Here is a 19,942-nt window from a genome sequence, read left to right as displayed (position 1 = left end):
AGTGGAAACGAGCCCTTAGAGCTGTGACAGGCGACCAGATATCAATCACAGTGCCGCTGTCAGATTCCAACAAATGTAAACAGCAATTGGAATCACAGGGAAATCACAGATGATCAAAAACCAATCACTAATCAATCAATCAGATGTCAAAAATCAGTACACAGACAATAGATGTCACTCAGATCTCACTCAGACCTCGATCAGAGCTGTGACAGGCGACCAGATATCAATCACAGTGCCACTGTCAGATGCCAACCAATGTAAACGGCAATTGAAATCTCAGGCAATCAGATGATCAAATACCAATCACTAATCAATCAATCAATCGTCAAAAATCAGTGCACAGACAATAGATGTCACTCAGACCTCGATCAGAGCTGTGACAGGCGACCAGATATCAATCACAGCGCCGCTGTCAGATGCCAACCAATGTAAACAACAATTGAAATCTCAGGCAATCACAGATGATCAAATACCAATCACTAATCAATCAATCAATCAGATGTCAAAAATCAGTGCACAGACAATAGATCTCACTCAGACCTCGATCAGAGCTGTGACAGGCGACCAGATATCAATCACAGTGCCGCTGTCAGATGCCAACCAATGTATACAGCAATTGAAAACACAGGGCAATCACAGATGATCAATAATCACAACGCAATCAATCAATCAATCAATCAGAAGTCAAAAAACTGTGCACAGGCAATGATGTCACTCACATGCCACTCACATGTCACACAGACCTCGATCAGAGCTGTGACAGGCGACCAGATGACACTCAGACCTCAGTCAGACGCCTTGGCAGGGCCAGTGAGGGGGGTAGTGGGGGTGATCAGCGGCAATCGGGTGGGGGATCGAGCGGGGAAACGTGTGTGGCTTACTGAGCAGGGCTGCCGTCCTCTCTCCTGGTGGTCCGGGCGCGCTGTGACCAGGAGAGGAGGAGGCAGCCAGTATAATACACGTTGTTTACATAACAACGTGTATTATACACTTGGGATAGGGCTATTTGAAAGATCGCAGCCCGCCGGCGCTGCTAATTGGCCGGCGGGCTGATGACACAGGGGGGCTGCAAGTCATGCCGGGCGATGTGCGCGCGCATGCGCGCGATCGCCCGCATTTCTGTTTGACAGGACCTTCCGCCAATCGGCGTTAGGCGGTCCTGGGGCTGCCGCCGCGGCCACGCCTACTGGCGTGACGCGGGCGGCAGCTGGTTAATGCAATGGATGTTGATTATCGTCTGACTTTAGCCATGAGCTAAGGGTGTTTGCATTTGTAATTACATTTTATGCTTCCGGACGGCTGTTTTTTTTTTTTCTTGATACACGGGGATTTGGATGAAGCCTATTGATTTTAATAGGCTGTAAAATGCATTGGAATTTCCATGTGGGTAGGGTCACAAAAGCGAAAACAGCCAAAATGTCAGGCACATTTTCAGGACTGCTGGTGTATAGCAAGCCTATTGCTTACAGATGTTACAGAGCCACATCAACTCAACAAGCATACAGCCTGTTTCAGATTTCATGGTCCTCATCTGTGCCTGGCATGGATTGACATGGTTCTATGGGATAGTACTAGGACCAATACTAAGGAATACCCAGCAAGCTCATGGTGATCCAGAACCACCAGGAATAAAGGGCTAAAAGCAGGGTCGTAACTAGACTTTACAGGGCCCCCTGCAAAAATGATAGCATGGGGCCCCCTATGTACCCAAACCCCACGGATTGGGAGCCAGCAAATGGCAGCAGTTAGTGTGGTGCTGTGAAGCAGCCTCTGGAAGCAGGAAATAATTACACACACTCCTGCACGTTTTTTGTGAGTAAATGGGAATTTCCTTGCTAATTGGCAGCACTTGTGGTTGGGTAGATGGAGGCAGAAGGGCCCCTAAAGCATCTGGGCCCCCATGCGATGGCAGAGGTCGCAGGGGTGATTGCTACGCTCATGGCTAAAGAGACCAAAAAACTTTTATTCAGCATTGAGCAATGGTTGTTTCCTATGATGCATCACCCCTGAATATGCAAATCTTTCTACATTTGAAAGCCAGGCTGCACATCCAGAACCGCTGGTGCATAGTGAGCCTGTAGCTGATACATTTTATAGAGCCACACCAGTTTGACAGGGCTCTATGGGAGAGGGCTTGGATCAGTACTACAGAATACCCAGACAGCTCACGGTGACCCAGCACCACTAGGAGAGTATACGCAGCAAAAAGTGACCAGAAAGCCCTCTTACCAAAATAATACATTTCATTTCCAATTTGCCCACTGCAGACTGGAAAATCTGTGTCATCAGGCATCACCTGATTTCACTATCACAAGTTTCCAATAAGAGTTAGGCCTCATTCACACCTAAAATCGCAAGCGGTTTGCATTTTTGTGTGCTTTTTTCCCCCTCTTCCGGCGCTCCACTGTGTGTTGCGTTTTTGGAAAAATCACTTTTCTAAGCGCGTTGCCAGAGCGGTTTTGAGATTCACTCCCTGACGCAAGCCAAGAAGTGAACTCTTTGACCCGGAAAAGAATAAATACAATGTATTTATTCTAAAAAAACACAAACGCAGCATAAAGCGGTTTTGTGAGAGTTTAGCGCTCTTCCTATACCTTCCATTATATGAAAATCGCCGCAAAAATGGTACAGGCACCACATTGCTGAACTAACAGCGCACAAACCGTGCTGATAGGAACCTTCTCATAGACATTCATTGCACAAGCATTTTGTGGGCGATTTTAAAAATCGCCTGTGCTTGAATGAGCCTTCACTGAGAAAGTTCTGAAATGAAAGTTGGGAAGTGCTGCTGTGTTAAAAAAAAAAAAAGGTTGTAAAGATAAAATACACGAGTGGCAAAAACTGGCAAAAAAGTATGATATGAGAAAACATGGTGTGCTGTGCTTCAAAGCAGCTGATGTGTGTCCCACACACCAGAAAGGAAACATACTGTAGATAGCTGTGCAGAGAGCTTTCCCCCAGCATTTCCTGTGCTGTAGCATGCGGTTATGTGTGACGTCCTAAGCTTGCCCTGTTACTAGTGACATTACGGGAATTCCCTGCCTTGGAATTATTCACACTACATCTGTGGATGCGGAATAACCACTAATGTAACCTCTAATGCAAATGCAATGCTATGGGTGATTTTTATAAAGCACTATCGCTCCAGTGAGAACAAATTCATAGTATTACCAGAGGCGTAGCTATGGGTGGGCAAAGGGGGGACATATGTCCTTGGGTGCAGCACTGTGAGGGCGCTCAGCACGGCCATTGCACCCCCACGTGCATGAGAAATGGCTTTCTGGCTTCCCAAAGTGCCCCTGCTTCTCTACCTCCCTCTGCAGAAGAGTCAGCAGCAGAATAAAGCTATCTAAAGGGGACACATCTGGCTATCTAAACAGGGTGAAGGGGGACACATCTGGCTATCTAAACAAGGTGAAGGGGGGCACATCTGGCTATTTAAAAAGGGTCAAGGGGGCACATCTGGCTATTTAAACAGGGTGAAGGGGGGGACATCTGGCTTTTTAAACAGGGTGAAGGGGGGCACATCTGGCTATCTAGAGGGGAACACATCTGGCTATTTAAACAGGGTGAAGGGGGCACATCTGGCTATCTAGAGGGGAACACATTTGGCTATTTGCACCTGGCTATCTGAATAAGTTAAGGGGGCACATATGACTATCTAAATAACATTTCACTCCACCATGACCATATTCTGATGTCTGGCCACGCCCATTTTGTCCAGGGGAGGACGCAAAAACCATCTTTGTCTCCAGGCGCTGAAAACCCTAGCCACGCCTCTGAGTATTACATTAGCAAGAGCTTTTAAAATCACAAGCGCTTAGAAAAGCTCTTGCAGTGTGAACCAGCCCTCAGTGTTCTAAGCTAACACAAGTGAGTTTTGTTTGTTTTTACTTTCATTGCACTGAATAATCACTGCTACTCACTGACACGCAACCTACCCCCAAATAAAGCAGTATAAGGGTGCCGAATGTCTGACCCACTCAATGCAGCATTAGGTCTGCTGGTCCCCAAGTATTGTAGTACTGTAACCCCAGTGTCTCCATGTCTCCCCTCAAGCTGACAGTGCTCCCCCCTTGCCCCCTGCAGAGTACTCCCAGCAGAGTGCACTCACCTGTCCGGCTGTCACAATATCTAGCCTTCACTCTTTCCCCTCAGCCCTAAAGTGAACATCCGGACTAAAAATCGACTCAGCAGCAATGAAAAGGCTTTGTGTTTCTTTAACAGTTTCACAGCATCAGAACTTTGTTTCTCTTATACAAACCTAATTTTTAGCTGCACAGAAGAAAACTGCCCGGGCTTTTTTCCCCTGACGCTGTGCAAAGCATGATGGGATTTCTGATTTTGTTGTTCTCGTTCTGCTGTTTTGGTGCATTTTTTTTTTTTTTTTTTTTTTTTTTACATTTTGAATTTGACATTTGAAGCCTAGCGTGTGCAGCTGGGAGGGGTGATCAGGACACAGGATAGTTGGAACTGTGTCTCCTGCTCCTTGTCACCTCCTTTCAACCAAAAAGATGACTGCCCCCATGACAAAGATGGCAGCCCCCATGAATCACAAACATTTGCCTGTTCTTTTAAAACAGGGTGGGTAAGAGATTATATTACCTATCTATTCTAATTAACATAACTAATGTAACTTGATGGCAGTATGTTTGGTTAGGCTGAAGTTCCCCTTTAATAAAGGTGCCTACACATGCATTGATCACTAGGACAGCAGTTCACAGAATGAGCGCTATACAGACACACATCTTGGCCAGAGCAGAGCAGCCTGTATTGTTCAACAGAGAGAGGAGAAGAGACAACGGGATGGCTCACAAATGATTGCTTCCAGCGGGCTGGGTAAGAAAAATCACAATGTACTAGTTTGTCAGTGTCAATTAACAATCCAGTGTGCTGGATTAAGTGACATCATGGGCAGTTTTACAAGCTAGATTCTGGACTGAGACACTGCTGAACAACCACCCTAGTCGTAGACTGTCTAGTATGTGTATAAGGCTTAAAGGAAATCTTAAAGTATTCCTACCCCGGTTTACATCCCCCCCTTAAACTTTTTATGGTGTTTTATTATTGGTGCTGTGACTAAGTCACAGCATCATCCTCCCTTCTCCAGAGTCCCCTGTGGCCCCCGTTCTGCTCAGTCGTAATCTTGGACTTAGCAGAACATTGAAAATGAGCGTGGAGGAACTCCCCTCTGTGTGTCCATAATCCCGCCCCCTCCATCTGTCGCTTTAATTTCGTATCTGATCCATTGCACACAGCGTGCATGGGAGCTGCACTGTATGCGGTGCGGGCTTGTGGTAATTGAGGTCGGATATCCTTCCGATCTTGATTACCACAAGCCCGCACACACCGCAGCTCCCTGAGTGCTGCGTGCAGTGAATCACATACGGAACTAAAGCTGCGAATGGAGGGGGCAAAGTTAAGGAGGCTCAGAGAGAAGAACTGCTACTTCCTCCCCGCTCATAACTGACGCCAGCATGGGGCCACAGGGGGCGCTGGAGGGTGGGAGGATGGTGCTATGACAAAGTCACAGCACCAGTAATAAAACAATTTTAAAAGTATTTGGGACCAGGTCAGGGGTACTTTAACTTAAAATAAAAAAAAGCCATTTAACTTTCCTGAGGTTTCTTGCAGCCCTCTGGAGTCATCATGTGCTTGTGCCGTCCTTCCACTTTTCTCCAGCAAAAAAGCTGTGACCTTTGCAAAGCTGGCCAGCCACACGCACCCTGATTGTGCTCCTGCTGCTGGGAGTGTTCTGCACATGAACAGTATAGGAAAATCACTACTGCACATGCACAGAGCGATCCCAGCAACGGGAGCGTTTTTGGCTTACATAACCCTTTAGGGCCAGTTACCACTAGCCACCGCGCGGCGGGACTGAATCCCAAAAGCCGTGTCATGCACGGCTATGGGATTCGCTGCCTCTCGCATGAAAACTGATGGCAATGTCGGCCAAATCGCTAGGGCAAGTGATTCGCCCGGCGGCGCCATTATTTCCTGTGGCAAAGTTTCCCCGAGCGATTTGCTTGTGGGAAATTCTGCGGATTCGGCCCGGTTTCCGCACTAGTGGAAACAGGCCCTTAACCACTTGACCGCTGGTTTTTTTTTCCCCTTTAGGACCAGAGCAATTTTCACCTGTCAGCTCTCCTCCTTTCTTTCGCCAATAACTTAATCACTACTAATTACAACAAAATAATCTATATCTTATTTTTTTGGCGACCAATTAGGCTTTCTTTGGGAGGTACATTATGCTAAGAATTATTTTATTCTAAATGCATTTTAATGGAAATAATAAGAAAAAAATTGAAAAAAAAAATCATTTTTTCTCAGTTTTCAGCCATTATAGTTTTAAAATAAAAAGTTCTACTGTGAATAAAAGCCACACATTTTATTTGCCTATTTGTCCTAATTATTGCAACGTTTAAAATATTTACCTGGTACAATGTTTGACGCCAATATTTTATTTGGAAATAAAGGTGCATTTTTTTCAGCTTTGTGTCCATTACTTTAACCACCCTGGCGTTCTGATTAAATCGCCAGGGTGGCTGCGGGAGGGTTTTTTTTAAATAAAAAAAAAACTATTTCATGCAGCCAACTGAAAGTTGGCTGCATGAAAGCCCACTAGAGGGCGCTCCGGAGGCGATCTTCCGATCGCCTCCGGCGCCCAGAATAAACAAGGAAGGCCGCAATGAGCGGCCTTCCTTGTTTTGCTTATATCGTCGCCATAGCGACGAGCGGAGTGACGTCATCGACGTCAGCCGACGTCGTGACGTCAGCCGCCTCCGATCCAGCCCTTAGCGCTGGCCGGAACTTTTTGTTCCGGCTACGCTGGGCTCAGGCGGCTGGGGGGACCCTCTTTCGCCGCTGCTCGCGGCGAATCGCCGCAGAGCGGCGGCGATCAGGCAGCACACGCGGCTGGCAAAGTGCCGGCTGCGTGTGCTGCTTTTTATTTCATTAAAATCGGCCCAGCAGGGCCTGAGCGGCAGCCGCTGGCGGTGTTGGACGAGCTGAGCTCGTCCAGACCGCTCAGCTGGTTAATTACAAGCCCATAAGTAAAAAAATAACAGTAATATACCCTATTGGCATACATATTAAAAAAGTTCAGTCCCTAAGGTAACTATTTATGTATTTTTTTTTATTTGCCTCTTTTTTTCCTGCAAAAATAAAACTAGCCGACCCGCGGCGTAGCATACGCCGCATAAGAGGGTAGAGGGCAGGAAGGGGGTATTGGGCACAGCTGCGGGGAGGGGGGTTGGACCCCCCCTCAACTGGGTCCCCCATGTACGCTCTACCTCCAGCTTAAGCTCAGCAGGAACCCCCCCCCCCCTCACCTGGGTTCCCCATGTGCACTACCCCTCCAGCTTAAAGTGAACCTAAAGCCAAGTAAAAAAATGAGATTAACTCACCTGGGGCTTCCCCCAGCCCCCTGCAGCCGATCGGTGCCCTCGCTGCCCCGCTCCGATGGTCCAGGACCCGCCGGCGAACACTTCCGGTTTGGCTGTCACCGGCAGACAGGCATGGGAACGCAAGTGATTGTTCGCGTTCCCAGCCTGTATATCCCCCCTATGCTGCTATTGCGGCCTCCCGCAATAGCAGTATAGGGGGCGATATACAGGCTGGGAACGCGAACAATCACTCTTGTTCCCATGCCTGTCGGCTGGTGACGGCCAAATCGGAAGTGTTCGCCGGCGGGTCCTGGACCATCGGAGCGGGGCTGCGAGGGCACCGATCGGCTGCAGGGGGCTGAGGGGAGCCCCAGGTGAGTTAATCTCATTTTTTTTACTTGGCTTTAGGTTCACTTTAAGCTCAGCAGGAACCCCCCCCCCCCCCCCTCACCTGGGTCCCTAATGTGCGCTCCCCCTCCTGCTTAAGCACAGTAGCAGCCGCCACTATTAGTAAGAGGCAGCGGGCGGGGATGACTCACCTCTTCCGTGTTCCATCGTGCGTTCCACTGTCACTTCCTGCAATGCCGCACACTGTATTGGTGTAATTTGCCTTTTTAAAACAGAAGGAAATCTGCAATAATTCAGCTATAAGTGAACATTTGTGGTTACCCATAATGCACTGCTACTAAATATGCAAATAATTCCTTTTCACCCTTAGTAAGCCAAGCAAGCATCCAGAACCACTGGTGTATAGCAAGCCTATAGCTTTAAATTTTACACAGCCATATCAAATCCACATGTGACAGCCTGTTTCAGACTTTTGGTCCTCATCTGTACATGGCAAGGATTGATATGGCTGTGTGAGATAGGGCTTGGACCAGTACAACAGAGTAACCAAGCAGCTCAGGTAGACCCAAACCACTCAGAATGTATAGGGGGATAAAAGGGACCAAAAAAACCTTCTACTAAAAAAATCAAAGCTTGGTGTAATTTGCCTTCTTAAAACTGAAAATCTGCAATAATTCAGCTATACAGTGGGTTGCAAAAGTATTTGGCCCCCTTGAAGTTTTACACATTTTGTCACATTACTGCCACAAACATGCATCAATTTTATTGGAATTCCACGTGAAAGACCAATACAAAGTGGAGTATATGTGAGAAGTGGATCGAAAATCATACATCATTCCAAACATTTTTTTACAAATAAATAACTGCAAAGTGGGGTGTGCGTAATTATTCGGCCCCCTGAGTCAATACTTTGTAGAACCACCTTTTGCTGCAATTACAGCTGCCAGTCTTTTAGGGTATGTCTCTACCAGCTTTGCACATCTAGAGACTGAAATCCTTGCCCATTCTTCTTTGCAAAACAGCTCCAGCTCAGTCAGATTAGATGGACAGCGTTTGTGAACAGCAGTTTTCAGATCTTGCCACAGATTCTCAATTGGATTTAGATCTGGACTTTGACTGGGCCATTCTAACACATAGATATGTTTTGTTTTAAACCATTCCTTTGTTGCCCTGGCTTTATGTTTAGGGTCATTGTCCTGCTGGAAGGTGAACCTCCGCCCCAGTCTCAAGTCTTTTGCAGTCTCCAAGAGGTTTTCTTCCAAGTTTGCCCTGTATTTGGCTCCATCCATCTTCCCATCAACTCTAAACAGCTTCCCTGTTCCTGCTAAAGAGATGCACCCCCCGAGCGTGATGCTGCCACCACCATATTTGACAGTGGGGATGGTGTGTTCAGGGTGATGTGCAGTGTTAGTTTTCCGCCACACATAGGGTTTTGCATTTTGGCCAAAAAGTTCCATTTTGGTCTCATCTGACCAGAGCACCTTCTTCCACGTGGTTGCTGTGTCTTCCACATGGCTTGTGGCAAACTGCAAACGGGACTTCTTATGCTTTCTGTTAACAATGCCTTTCTTCTTGCCACTCTTCCATAAAGGCTAACTTTGTACAGTGCATGACTAATAGTTGTCCTATGGACAGAGTCTCCCACCTGAGCTGTAGATCTCTGCAGCTCGTCCAGAGTCACCATGGGCCTCTTGACTGCATTTGTGATCAGCGCTCTCCTTGTTCGGCCTGTGAGTTTAGGTGGACGGCCTTGTCTTGGTAGGTTTACAGTTGTGCCATACTCCTTCCATTTCTGAATGATCGCTTGAACAGTGCTCCGTGGGATGTTCAAGGCTTTGGAAATCTTTTTGTAGCCTACGCCTGCTTTAAATTTCTCAATAACTTTATCCCTGACCTGTCTTGTGTGTTCTTTGGACTTTACGGTGTTGTTGCTCCCAATATTCTCTTAGACAACCTCTGAGGCCCTCACAGAGCAGCTGTATTTGTACTGACATTAGATTACACACAGGTGCACTCTATTTAGTCATTAGCACTCATCAGGCAATGTCTATAGGCAACTGACTGCACTCAGATCAAGGGGGGCCGAATAATTATGCACACACCACTTTGCAGTTATTTATTTGTAAAAAATGTTTGGAATCATGTATGATTTTCATTCCACTTCTCACACGTTCACCACTTTGTGTTGGTCTTTTATGTGAAATGCCAATAAAATTGATTCATGTTTGTGGCAGTAATATGACAAAATGTGGAAAACTTCAAGGGGGCCGAATACTTTTGCAACCCACTGTAAGTGAACATTTGTGATTACCCACAATGCACCACTACTAAATATGCAAATTATTCCTTTTCACCCTTGGTAAGTAAAGCAAGCCTATAGCTTTAAGTTTTACACAGTCATATCAAACCCACATGTGACAGCCTATTTCAGACGTTTGGTCCTCATCAGTACATAGCAGGGATTGATAAGGCTGTATGAGATAGGGCTTGGACCAGTACAACAGAGTAACCAAGCAGCTCAGGGTGACGCAAACTACTAAGAATGTATAGGAGGATAAAAGAGACCAAAAAGCCCTCCTACTAAAAAAAGCAAAGCTTGGTGTAATTTTCCTTCTTAAAACAGAAGCAAATCTGCAATAATTCAGCTATAAGTGAACATTTATGGTTACCCACAATGCACTGCTACTGAACATGCAAATTATCCCTCTTTGCCCTTGGTTTGAAATGACACTACTTCTTCTTCTTGCTTGGACCAGCCCCTTCTTCTTGCTTGGACCGGCCCTGGGGGCAGGGCGCTACTTCTTCTTCTTGCTTGAAGGTTGAGGCACTTACTCTATTATATATATAGATAGGATAGTATGGGAGAGTGTGGAAGGGATGGAGTTAATTTTAAATATAAGCGTGGGTCTGTTTATTAAAATAAGGTAAGCATATGCGCACCTCCCCACACCCATACATGGCATACATTTCAGAATTTATTAAAGGAATACTTAAGTCTAAAAAAAGAATGATATTTACTCACCCGGGGCATCCCTTAGCCCCCTGAAGCTGGATGGTGCCCTTGCAGCCCCGCTCCGATCGTCCAGTCCCCGCCGGCGGCTACTTCCGGGTTCGGCGACAGCCGCTGACAGGCTGGGAACGCGAGTGATTTTTCCGCGTTCCCAGCCGCTATACCACCCTCTATGCTGCTATAGCGTATCACATATACGCTATAGCAGCATAGAGGGTGATATAGCGGCTGGGAACGCGGAAAATCACTCGCGTTCCCAGCCTGTCGGCGGCTGTCGATGAACCCGGAAGTAGGCGCTGGCGGGGACAGGACGATCGGAGCGGGGCTGCGAGGGCACCATCCAGCTTCAGGGGGCTGAGGGATGCCCTGGGTGAGTAAATATCATTTTGTTTTTTAGAATTAAAGAGACACTGAAGCGAAAAAAAAATGATGATATTATGATTTGTATGTGTAGCACAGCTAAGAAATAAAACATTAAGATCTGATATATCAGTGTAATTGTTTCCAGTACAGGAAGAGTTGAGAAACTCCAGTTGTTATCTCTATGCAAACAAGCCATTAAGCTCTCCGACTAAAGGTGCCCATACACTCGTCAGATTGGCAGCAGATAGATAAGAAATGCATCTGATGATCTATCTGATGCGTTTTTAGAACATTTTTTACCAGGATAGAATTCCAATAGATTTCAGTTTAAAAACTATTGGAATTCTATCTGATGGCCTTTTTTTGCCATCAGATTTCCATTAAGGCCAATGCAAACTGATAAGCAATCTCATCAGATCGACCTAAATTTTCCATCCTGCCAGCTCGATGGAAATCCATCGAAATCGATCGAAATCGGCCATCGATCGGTCGATTGGCCAACCGATTTGCAAACGATCGATCGATCGATCGGGATCGATCGGTCGGCCAGAAAATCGGCTGAGTGTATGGGCCCCTTAACCACTTAAGGACCAACATATAAAATGGCCTTAAGGACCAGAGCGTTTTTTTTGGTTTTGACATGCTTTGTTTGAGTTTAGATATTTCAGTAAATTTTTGGTCTATCCAAACAAATGTGATATTGTTTTTTTCAGAACAAATAGGGCTTTTTATCTATACCACTTAATTATATTGATAATGGAATTTTATATGTTTTTTAAGAGAATTTATGCTAAAAAAAAGTAAAAAAATGTATATTGTCTGAAATTTTCAACCAAAAATATGTATATATCTTGAATTAAAACATAAATTCTTTTCAAAATGTATTCTGCCATATGTTTCTAATATATATGTGCAAAAAAAATGAAAACTATTTACATCTTTGGTACATTGTAGAGACTGTGAAAAAAAGTGTAATTTTGCTTTTCAGTGAACAAAATCTACAATGCTTGTTTTCTGCGTTGTACATCACTTCTCTGAAGCACTAAGTCACTGAAATAGTAACATTCCCACCAAAATGACCCCATTCTGTAAACTAGACCTCCTGAGGTATCCATCGATGGGGGCATTGGTGATTTTGACTGCACAGATTATTGGTGGAAATTGATGGAATGTATAACGACAAAAAGAAAAAATCATTTTTTTTGTTCAGACATGTCAGTTTTTTCTGTTTTTTGACAGACATGCTTTGAAGTATTGTAGAAATTCACCCCACAAATAATTCAGTAATTCCTTCTGAATAAAACGATACCAAATATGTGTGGCTAGACTATTGCTTTAGTCCAATACAGAGCTTAGAAGAAGTTGTCAATTATTGAACCTTCAAAGACCATAAATCACACGCTTGCATTTCCCAGCACAGCCCGCTTTTGATGAAGTCTGAGGTAAAAAGTCTGTCAAATTCCCGCCAAAATGACCCCATTCTGTAAACTAGACCTCCTGAGGTATCCATCGATGGGGGCATTGGTGATTTTGACTGCACAGATTATTGGTGGAAATTGATGGAATGTATAACGACAAAAAAAAAAAAAAATTTTTTATTCAGACATGTCAGTTTTTTCTGTTTTTTGACAGACACGCTTTGAAGTATTGTAGAAATTCACCTCACAAATGATTCAGTAATTCCTTCTGAATAAAACGATACCAAATATGTGTGGCTAGACTATTGCTTTAGTCCAATACAGAGCTTAGAAGAAGTTGTCAATTATTGAACCTTCAAAGACCATAAATCACACGCTTGCATTTCCCAGCACAGCCCGCTTTTGATGAAGTCTGAGGTAAAAAGTCTGTCAAATTCCCGCCAAAATGACCCCATTCTGTAAACTAGACCTCCTGAGGTATCCATCGATGGGGGCATTGGTGATTTTGACTGCACAGATTATTGGTGGAAATTGATGGAATGTATAACGACAAAAAGAAAAAATCATTTTTTTATTCAGACATGTCAGTTTTTCTGTTTTGTGACAGACATGCTTTGAAGTATTGTAAAAATTCACCCCACAAATGATTCAGTAATTCCTTCTGAATAAAACGATACCAAATATGTGTGGCTATACTATTGCTTTAGTCCAATACAGAGCTTAGAAGAAGTTGTCAATAATTGAACCTTCAAAGACCATAAATCACACGCTTGCATTTCCCAGCACAGCCCGCTTTTGATGAAGTCTGAGGTAAAAAGTCTGTCAAATTCCCGCCAAAATGACCCCATTCTGTAAACTAGACCTCCTGAGGTATCCATCGATGGGGGCAGTGGTGATTTTGACTGCACAGATTATTGGTGGAAATTGATGGAATGTATAACGACAAAAAAAAAAATCATTTTTTTATTCAGACATGTCAGTTTTTTCTGTTTTTTGACAGACACGCTTTGAAGTATTGTAGAAATTCACCTTACAAATGATTCAGTAATTCCTTCTGAATAAAACGATACCAAATATGTGTGGCTAGACTATTGCTTTAGTCCAATACAGAGCTTAGAAGAAGTTGTCAATTATTGAACCTTCAAAGACCATAAATCACACGCTTGCTTTTCCCAGCACAGCCCGCTTTTGATGAAGTCTGAGGTAAAAAGTCTGTCAAATTCCGGCCAAAATGACCCCATTCTGTAAACTAGACCTCCTGAGGTATCCATCGATGGGGGCATTGGTGATTTTGACTGCACAGATTATTGGTGGAAATTGATGGAATGTATAACGACAAAAAGAAAAAATCATTTTTTTATTCAGACATGTCAGTTTTTCTGTTTTGTGACAGACATGCTTTGAAGTATTGTAGAAATTCACCCCACAAATGATTCAGTAATTCCTTCTGAATAAAACGATACCAAATATGTGTGGCTAGACTATTGCTTTAGTCCAATACAGAGCTTAGAAGAAGTTGTCAATAATTGAACCTTCAAAGACCATAAATCACACGCTTGCTTTTCCCAGCACAGCCCGCATTTGATGAAGTCTGAGGTAAAAAGTCTGTCAAATTCCCGCCAAAATGACCCCATTCTGTAAACTAGACCTCCTGAGGTATCCATTGATGGGGGCATTGGTGAATTTGACTGCACAGATTATTGGTGGAAATTGATGGAATGTATAACGACAAAAAGAAAAAATCATTTTTTTATTCAGACATGTCAGTTTTTCTGTTTTGTGACAGACACGCTTTGAAGTATTGTAGAAATTCACCCCACAAATGATTCAGTAATTCCTTCTGAATAAAACGATACCACATATGTGTGGCTAGACTATTGCTTTAGTCCAATACAGTGCTTAGAAGAAGTTGTCAATTATTGAACCTTCAAAGACCATAAATCACACGCTTGCATTTTCCAATACAGCCCGCTTTTGATGAAGTCTGAGGTAAAGAGTCTGTCAAATTCTGTAAAATAGACCCCCTGAGGTATTCATCGATGGGGGCATTGATGATTTTGACTGCACAGATTATTGGTGGAAATTGAATAAAATAAATGAATTTTTCTTTTTGTCCTTATACATTCCATCAATTTCCACCAATAATATGTGCTGTCAAAATCATCAATGCCCCCACGGATGGATACTTCAGGGGGTCTAGTTTACAAAATGGGTTCATTTTGGTGGGAAATTGAGGGACTTTTTACCTCAGACTTAATTGAAAGCGGGCTGTGCTGGAAATTGCAAACGTGTGATTTATGGTCTTTGAAGGTTCAATAATTGACAACTTCTTCTCAGCACAGCTTTGAACTAAAGCAATAGTCTAGCCACGCATATGTGGTATCGTTTTATTCAGAAGGAATTACTGAATCATTTGTGGGGTGAATGCCTACAATACTTCAATTTGAATGGAATGTTTGGGAAGAAAAAATAAATGTAGCAATTTTTTTTGGGCGGGGGGTTTCAGTTGCTCCTTCTGAATAAAATTATATCGCCTATGTGTGGCTACTGGCGCTTTGTGTACCATAAATTTGAAGGACAATCCAAGTTAAAAATTTAGGCAGGTGTGGTACACTTTGAAACAGTCTTTCAAACAAAGTCCTGGTTTTTCGGGACATTCGGGGCAATGGTATCGTGTATCCGTCCTTATTTTTTGTTTAGTGCAGACCCTACACTTTTTCTGGGGGTATTGCTTTTTCCCCGTCTGTGGTATAATTTCTGGAACATGATATCCAGAAAGTCTCTCGACTGAATCAAATCTTCTGCCAGGGTGAGTTGCAGCTTTGGAAATGAGAGATTCAGCTATTTCCTCCTGGAATTCTAAATTGCTGAGAGGGTTTTTTGACATTTTGTATAGTATAAAGCTGTTGTAAATTCCCAACTGCAGCAAGTATAAGCCTAATTTTTTATACCAATATCTGGTTTTGCGTGCGGCCAGGTACGGCTTCATTGCCGCGTCATTGCGGTCTACACCACCCATATATTGGCTGTACTCATGAACACATTTAGGTTTCTCTTGTGCTCCAGTCCTGGGTGTTATGCTTTCAGGAGTATGTATGGTTGAAAGCATATATACGTCCCTTTTTCCCCTGTACTTCAGAGCCAGCATCTCTTCACTGCGGAGACCCTCAGATTCATCAGGTTTGAGGCGCTTGTTGACAAGGCTCTGAGGGAAGCCTTTGCGGTTGGATCTGATGGTACCGCAAGCTGGCGTGTTCTCTCTCGCTAAATGTTTGAATAGTGGGATGCTGGTGTAATAGTTGTCTAGGTACAGGTTGTATCCTTTGTTCAGGAGAGGGTGAATCAGATCCCAGACAACTTTACCATTTGTGCCCATATAAGGTGGGCACCCAGGTGGATCCAGCTGGCTGTCTTTTCCCTCGTACACTCGGAAAGCGCATGTAAAGCCAGTGCTGCTTTCACAAAGCTTATAAATTTTTATGCCATATCTGGCACGCTTGGAAGGGATGTATTGCTTGATCCTAAGTCGACCAGTGAAGTGTACCAGGGACTCGTCAATACTTATATTTTTTTCTGGCACGTATACCTCTGAAAATTTTTGCGATAGGTAGTCAATTAGGGGCCGAATTTTGTATAGGGGATCAATATTTGGATCTTCTCCGGTTTGGTACTGGGAATTGTCACTGAAATGGAGGAAGCGCAAGATGGTCAAATAACGTGTCCTCGACATTGTTTGCGAAAAAATCCCCATATGTTGAATTGGTCTTTTCGACCAATACCGTTTTAGGTCTGTTTTTTTGGTAATGCCCATGTTTATTGTGAGGCCTAAAAATGTTTTTATTTCCTCCACTGTAGTGGGCCACCAGTTCTTAGGCCTCGCATAGCTGGATTGCGGTTTCTCAGCAATGTGTTGCTGAGCGTATAAGTTTGTTTGCTCAGCAATAGAGCCGAGGAGCTCATCAGTGATTATGAGTTCCATAAATTGAATTGGGGAGAGGTTAGCCGTTTGCACTTTAATTCCAGCCTGGCCTGTGAAAGGAGGAATTGAGGGTGCTTCTAGGTTGGCAGGCGACCACACCGGGTGAAGCAATTCCTCCGGTACGTCAGTGCGGCGACGTTTAGTAGAAGCGCTCTGTTGCCTGCGGCGTCTCTGTCTGGGTGTTGCGACACTCTCTTCCTGCTCCTGACTAGTGCTTGGCTGCTCTGGCATGGCTGTCTCAGAACTCTCAGTCTCCTCCACGTCCGATTCACTTGGTAGGGTGTCACTGTCAGGGATTGGCTCAAACTCTGAGTCTGAATCTTCAGGCTCTGATTCTTCAGAGTCTAATTCCTCACTGGATTCCCCAGACTGGCAGATCAGATCTACAATCTGCTGAGCAGTAAAAGATCTCTTCGCCATCACGTATATAGTGCAGGACACAATATAAAGGACACAATATACCCTAACAAGCCTGTATATGCACAGACAATATCAGACCCCACACTGACATTATATACGTAAGCGTATAAACCCTGAACCTATATGCCACCCTTTACACTACTGATATACAGCCCTATATACCCTACACTGTACACTAAACCCGATTTACCCTACACGATATACCCGACACTATATACTAAACCCTTTATATCCTACGCTATATACTAAAGCCTATATATACACCCTACACTATATACTAACCCCTATATACTAAACCCTATACACCCTACACTATATACTAATCCCTATATACCCTACACTATAAACTAAGCCCTATATACCCTACTCTATATAATAAACTATATACTAAACCCTAAATACCCTACACTATACCCTAAACACTATATACCCTGCCTATTATACTAACCCCTATCTAACTGCAGTAAAGCACAGTAAATAAAATCACAATCCAGTAAATATTATATATATATATATATATATATATAAATATATATATACTATATATATATATATAGTTATATACTATATATATAGCTATATGCTATATATATATATATATATATATATATATATATATATATATATATATAGCTATATACTATATATATATATAGCTATATATTCTATATATATATATATATGGGTGGTTGGAAGGGGATCAAGGGATGAATTGGGGGGAGATCGGGATAAATAAATGTATCTAAAAGTGTTATTTTTGGTAAAATCGCACAGCCTGTCACGGCTGCAGGCTGTGCGTCTCTCCCTGTCACAAAAGATCCTCACAGTGACAGGGAGAGGGAGGCGGAACGGCAACTATGTTGCCTTTCGGAGGGTGATCGCTGTGATTGGCTCACAGCGATCACACGGCAGGGAGCCAATCAGTGACGGCTCCTGCCGATACCCGGAAGCCTTAGCTGTCATAAGACAGCTAAGAGCTCCGGATTCCGTGCAGACGATCGCGGCGGGGAGCGGCGGCGCCGGTGATAGAGATCTACGCCCTGCCAACTAGGAGCCCATCAAAACAGGGCGTAGATCTCTATCACCTTGGTCCTTAAGTGGTTAAGTTAGTCGTGGAGAGGGCTGTTATCTGACTTTTATTATCTCAACTGTTCCTGGACTATTTACTTTTCCTCTGCTAGAGGAGAGGTCATTACTTCACAGACTGCTCTGAAAGACTCATTTTGAATGCTGAGTGTTGTGTAATCTGCACATATTATAGAATGATGCCACGTTAGAAAAAACACTATATACCTGAAAATAAAAGTATGAGAATATTTTCTTTGCTGCTAATCTTCTAGTAATTATTCATAGTACACAACCAATTCACTATATCATATTTTTTTTTTTGCTTCAGTGTCTCTTTAAAGAGACTCTGAAGCGAGAATAAATCTCGCTTCAGAGCTGATAAATAGCAGGGGCACGTGTGCCCCTGCTAAACCGCCGCTATAGCGCGGCTTAACGGGGGTCCCTTCACCCCCAAAGCGACCACTGCAACACTTGGTCGCAGATTTGGTCGTGATTTATTGCTTCCTGGAGGCAGGGCTAACGGCTGCAGCCCTGCCTCCAGTCGCGTCTGTCAGCGGCGCATCGCCGCCTCTCCCCCGCCCCTCTCAGTGAAGGAAGACTGAGAGGGGCGGGGGAGAGGCGGAGATACGCGCTGACAGACGCGCGTGGGGCAGGGCTGCGGCGGTTAGCCCTGCCCCAACCAGGAAGCGCTCCCGGGTGTATCAAGGGGGATTTGGGGGTGAAGGGACCCCCGTTAAGCCGCGCTATAGCGGCGTTTTAGCAGGGGCACACGTGCCCCTGCTATTTATGAGGTCTGAAGCGAGATTTATTCTCGCTTCAGACTCTCTTTAAGTATTCCTTTAAGTGCTAAGTTATCCTTTAACCTATTATCTGACAAGCACTTACTAACAGTGGTGTAGCGAAGGAGCTGTGGGCCCCGATGCAAGTTTTACAATGGGTCCCCCCAAGCATTCTATAAATAACAATTGATATGGTGCACCAAAACCTGCCAATAGCAACTACAGTGTCAGAGGTGCAAGAAGGGGAGGCGGAGCAGCTAGTTAATGATTATCACTATTCAAAGAATCTACAGGGAGTGCAGAATTATTAGGCAAATGAGTATTTTGACCACATCATCCTCTTTATGCATGTTGTCTTACTCCAAGCTGTATAGGCCCGAAAGCCTACTACCAATTAAGCATATTAGGTGATGTGCATCTCTGTAATGAGAAGGGGTGTGGTCTAATGACATCAACACCCTTTATCAGGTGTGCATAATTATTAGGCAACTTCCTTTCCTTTGGCAAAATGGGTCAAAAGAAGGACTTGACAGGCTCAGAAAAGTCAAAAATAGTGAGATATCTTGCAGAGGGATGCAGCACTCATAAAATTGCAAAGCTTCTAAAGCGTGATCATTGAACAATCAAGCGTTTCATTCAAAATGGTCAACAGGGTCGCAAGAAGCGTGTGGAAAAACCAAGGCGCAAAATAACTGCCCATGAACTGAGAAAAGTCAAGCGTGCAACTGCCAAGATGCCACTTGCCACCAGTTTGGCCATATTTCGGAGCTACAACATCACTGGAGTGCCCAAAAGCACAAGGTGTGCAATACTCAGAGACATGGCCAAGGTGAGAAAGGCTGAAAGACGACCACCACTGAACAAGACACACAAGCTGAAACGTCAAGACTGGGCCAAGAAATATCTCAAGACTGATTTTTCTAAGGTTTTATGGACTGATAAAATGAGAGTGAGTCTTGATGGGCCAGATGGATGGGCCCGTGGCTGGATTGGTAAAGGGCAGAGAGCTCCAGTCTGACTCAGACGCCAGCAAGGTGGAGGTGGAGTACTGGTTTGGGCTGGTATCATCAAAGATGAGCTTCTGGGGCCTTTTCGGGTTGAGGATGGAGTCAAGCTCAACTCCCAGTCCTACTGCCAGTTTCTGGAAGACACCGCCTTCAAGCAGTGGT

At 44.2% G+C, this 19,942-nt stretch overlaps 1 protein-coding gene across 1 annotated transcript; it reads right to left on the bottom strand.

The window, feature by feature from the left end:
• Positions 1-15,114: 15,114 nt before the first annotated feature.
• Positions 15,115-16,926, bottom strand: LOC137562225 (piggyBac transposable element-derived protein 4-like). The gene has a single exon (XM_068273558.1). The coding sequence runs from the start codon at positions 16,924-16,926 to the stop codon at positions 15,115-15,117; it is 1,812 nt and encodes a 603-aa protein (XP_068129659.1).
• Between the last annotated feature and the right edge of the window lie 3,016 nt (positions 16,927-19,942).

Source organism: Hyperolius riggenbachi, chromosome 3 (genome assembly GCF_040937935.1).
Source record: "Hyperolius riggenbachi isolate aHypRig1 chromosome 3, aHypRig1.pri, whole genome shotgun sequence".
In the NCBI taxonomy this organism is placed as follows: Eukaryota; Metazoa; Chordata; class Amphibia; order Anura; family Hyperoliidae; genus Hyperolius; species Hyperolius riggenbachi.
This window is presented reverse-complemented; position numbering and strand designations above follow the sequence as displayed.

Bases quoted from the DNA above. Each gene is read 5' to 3' on its own strand.
- LOC137562225 (XM_068273558.1), bottom strand. From the start codon at position 16,926: ATGGCGAAGAGATCTTTTACTGCTCAGCAGATTGTAGATCTGATCTGC.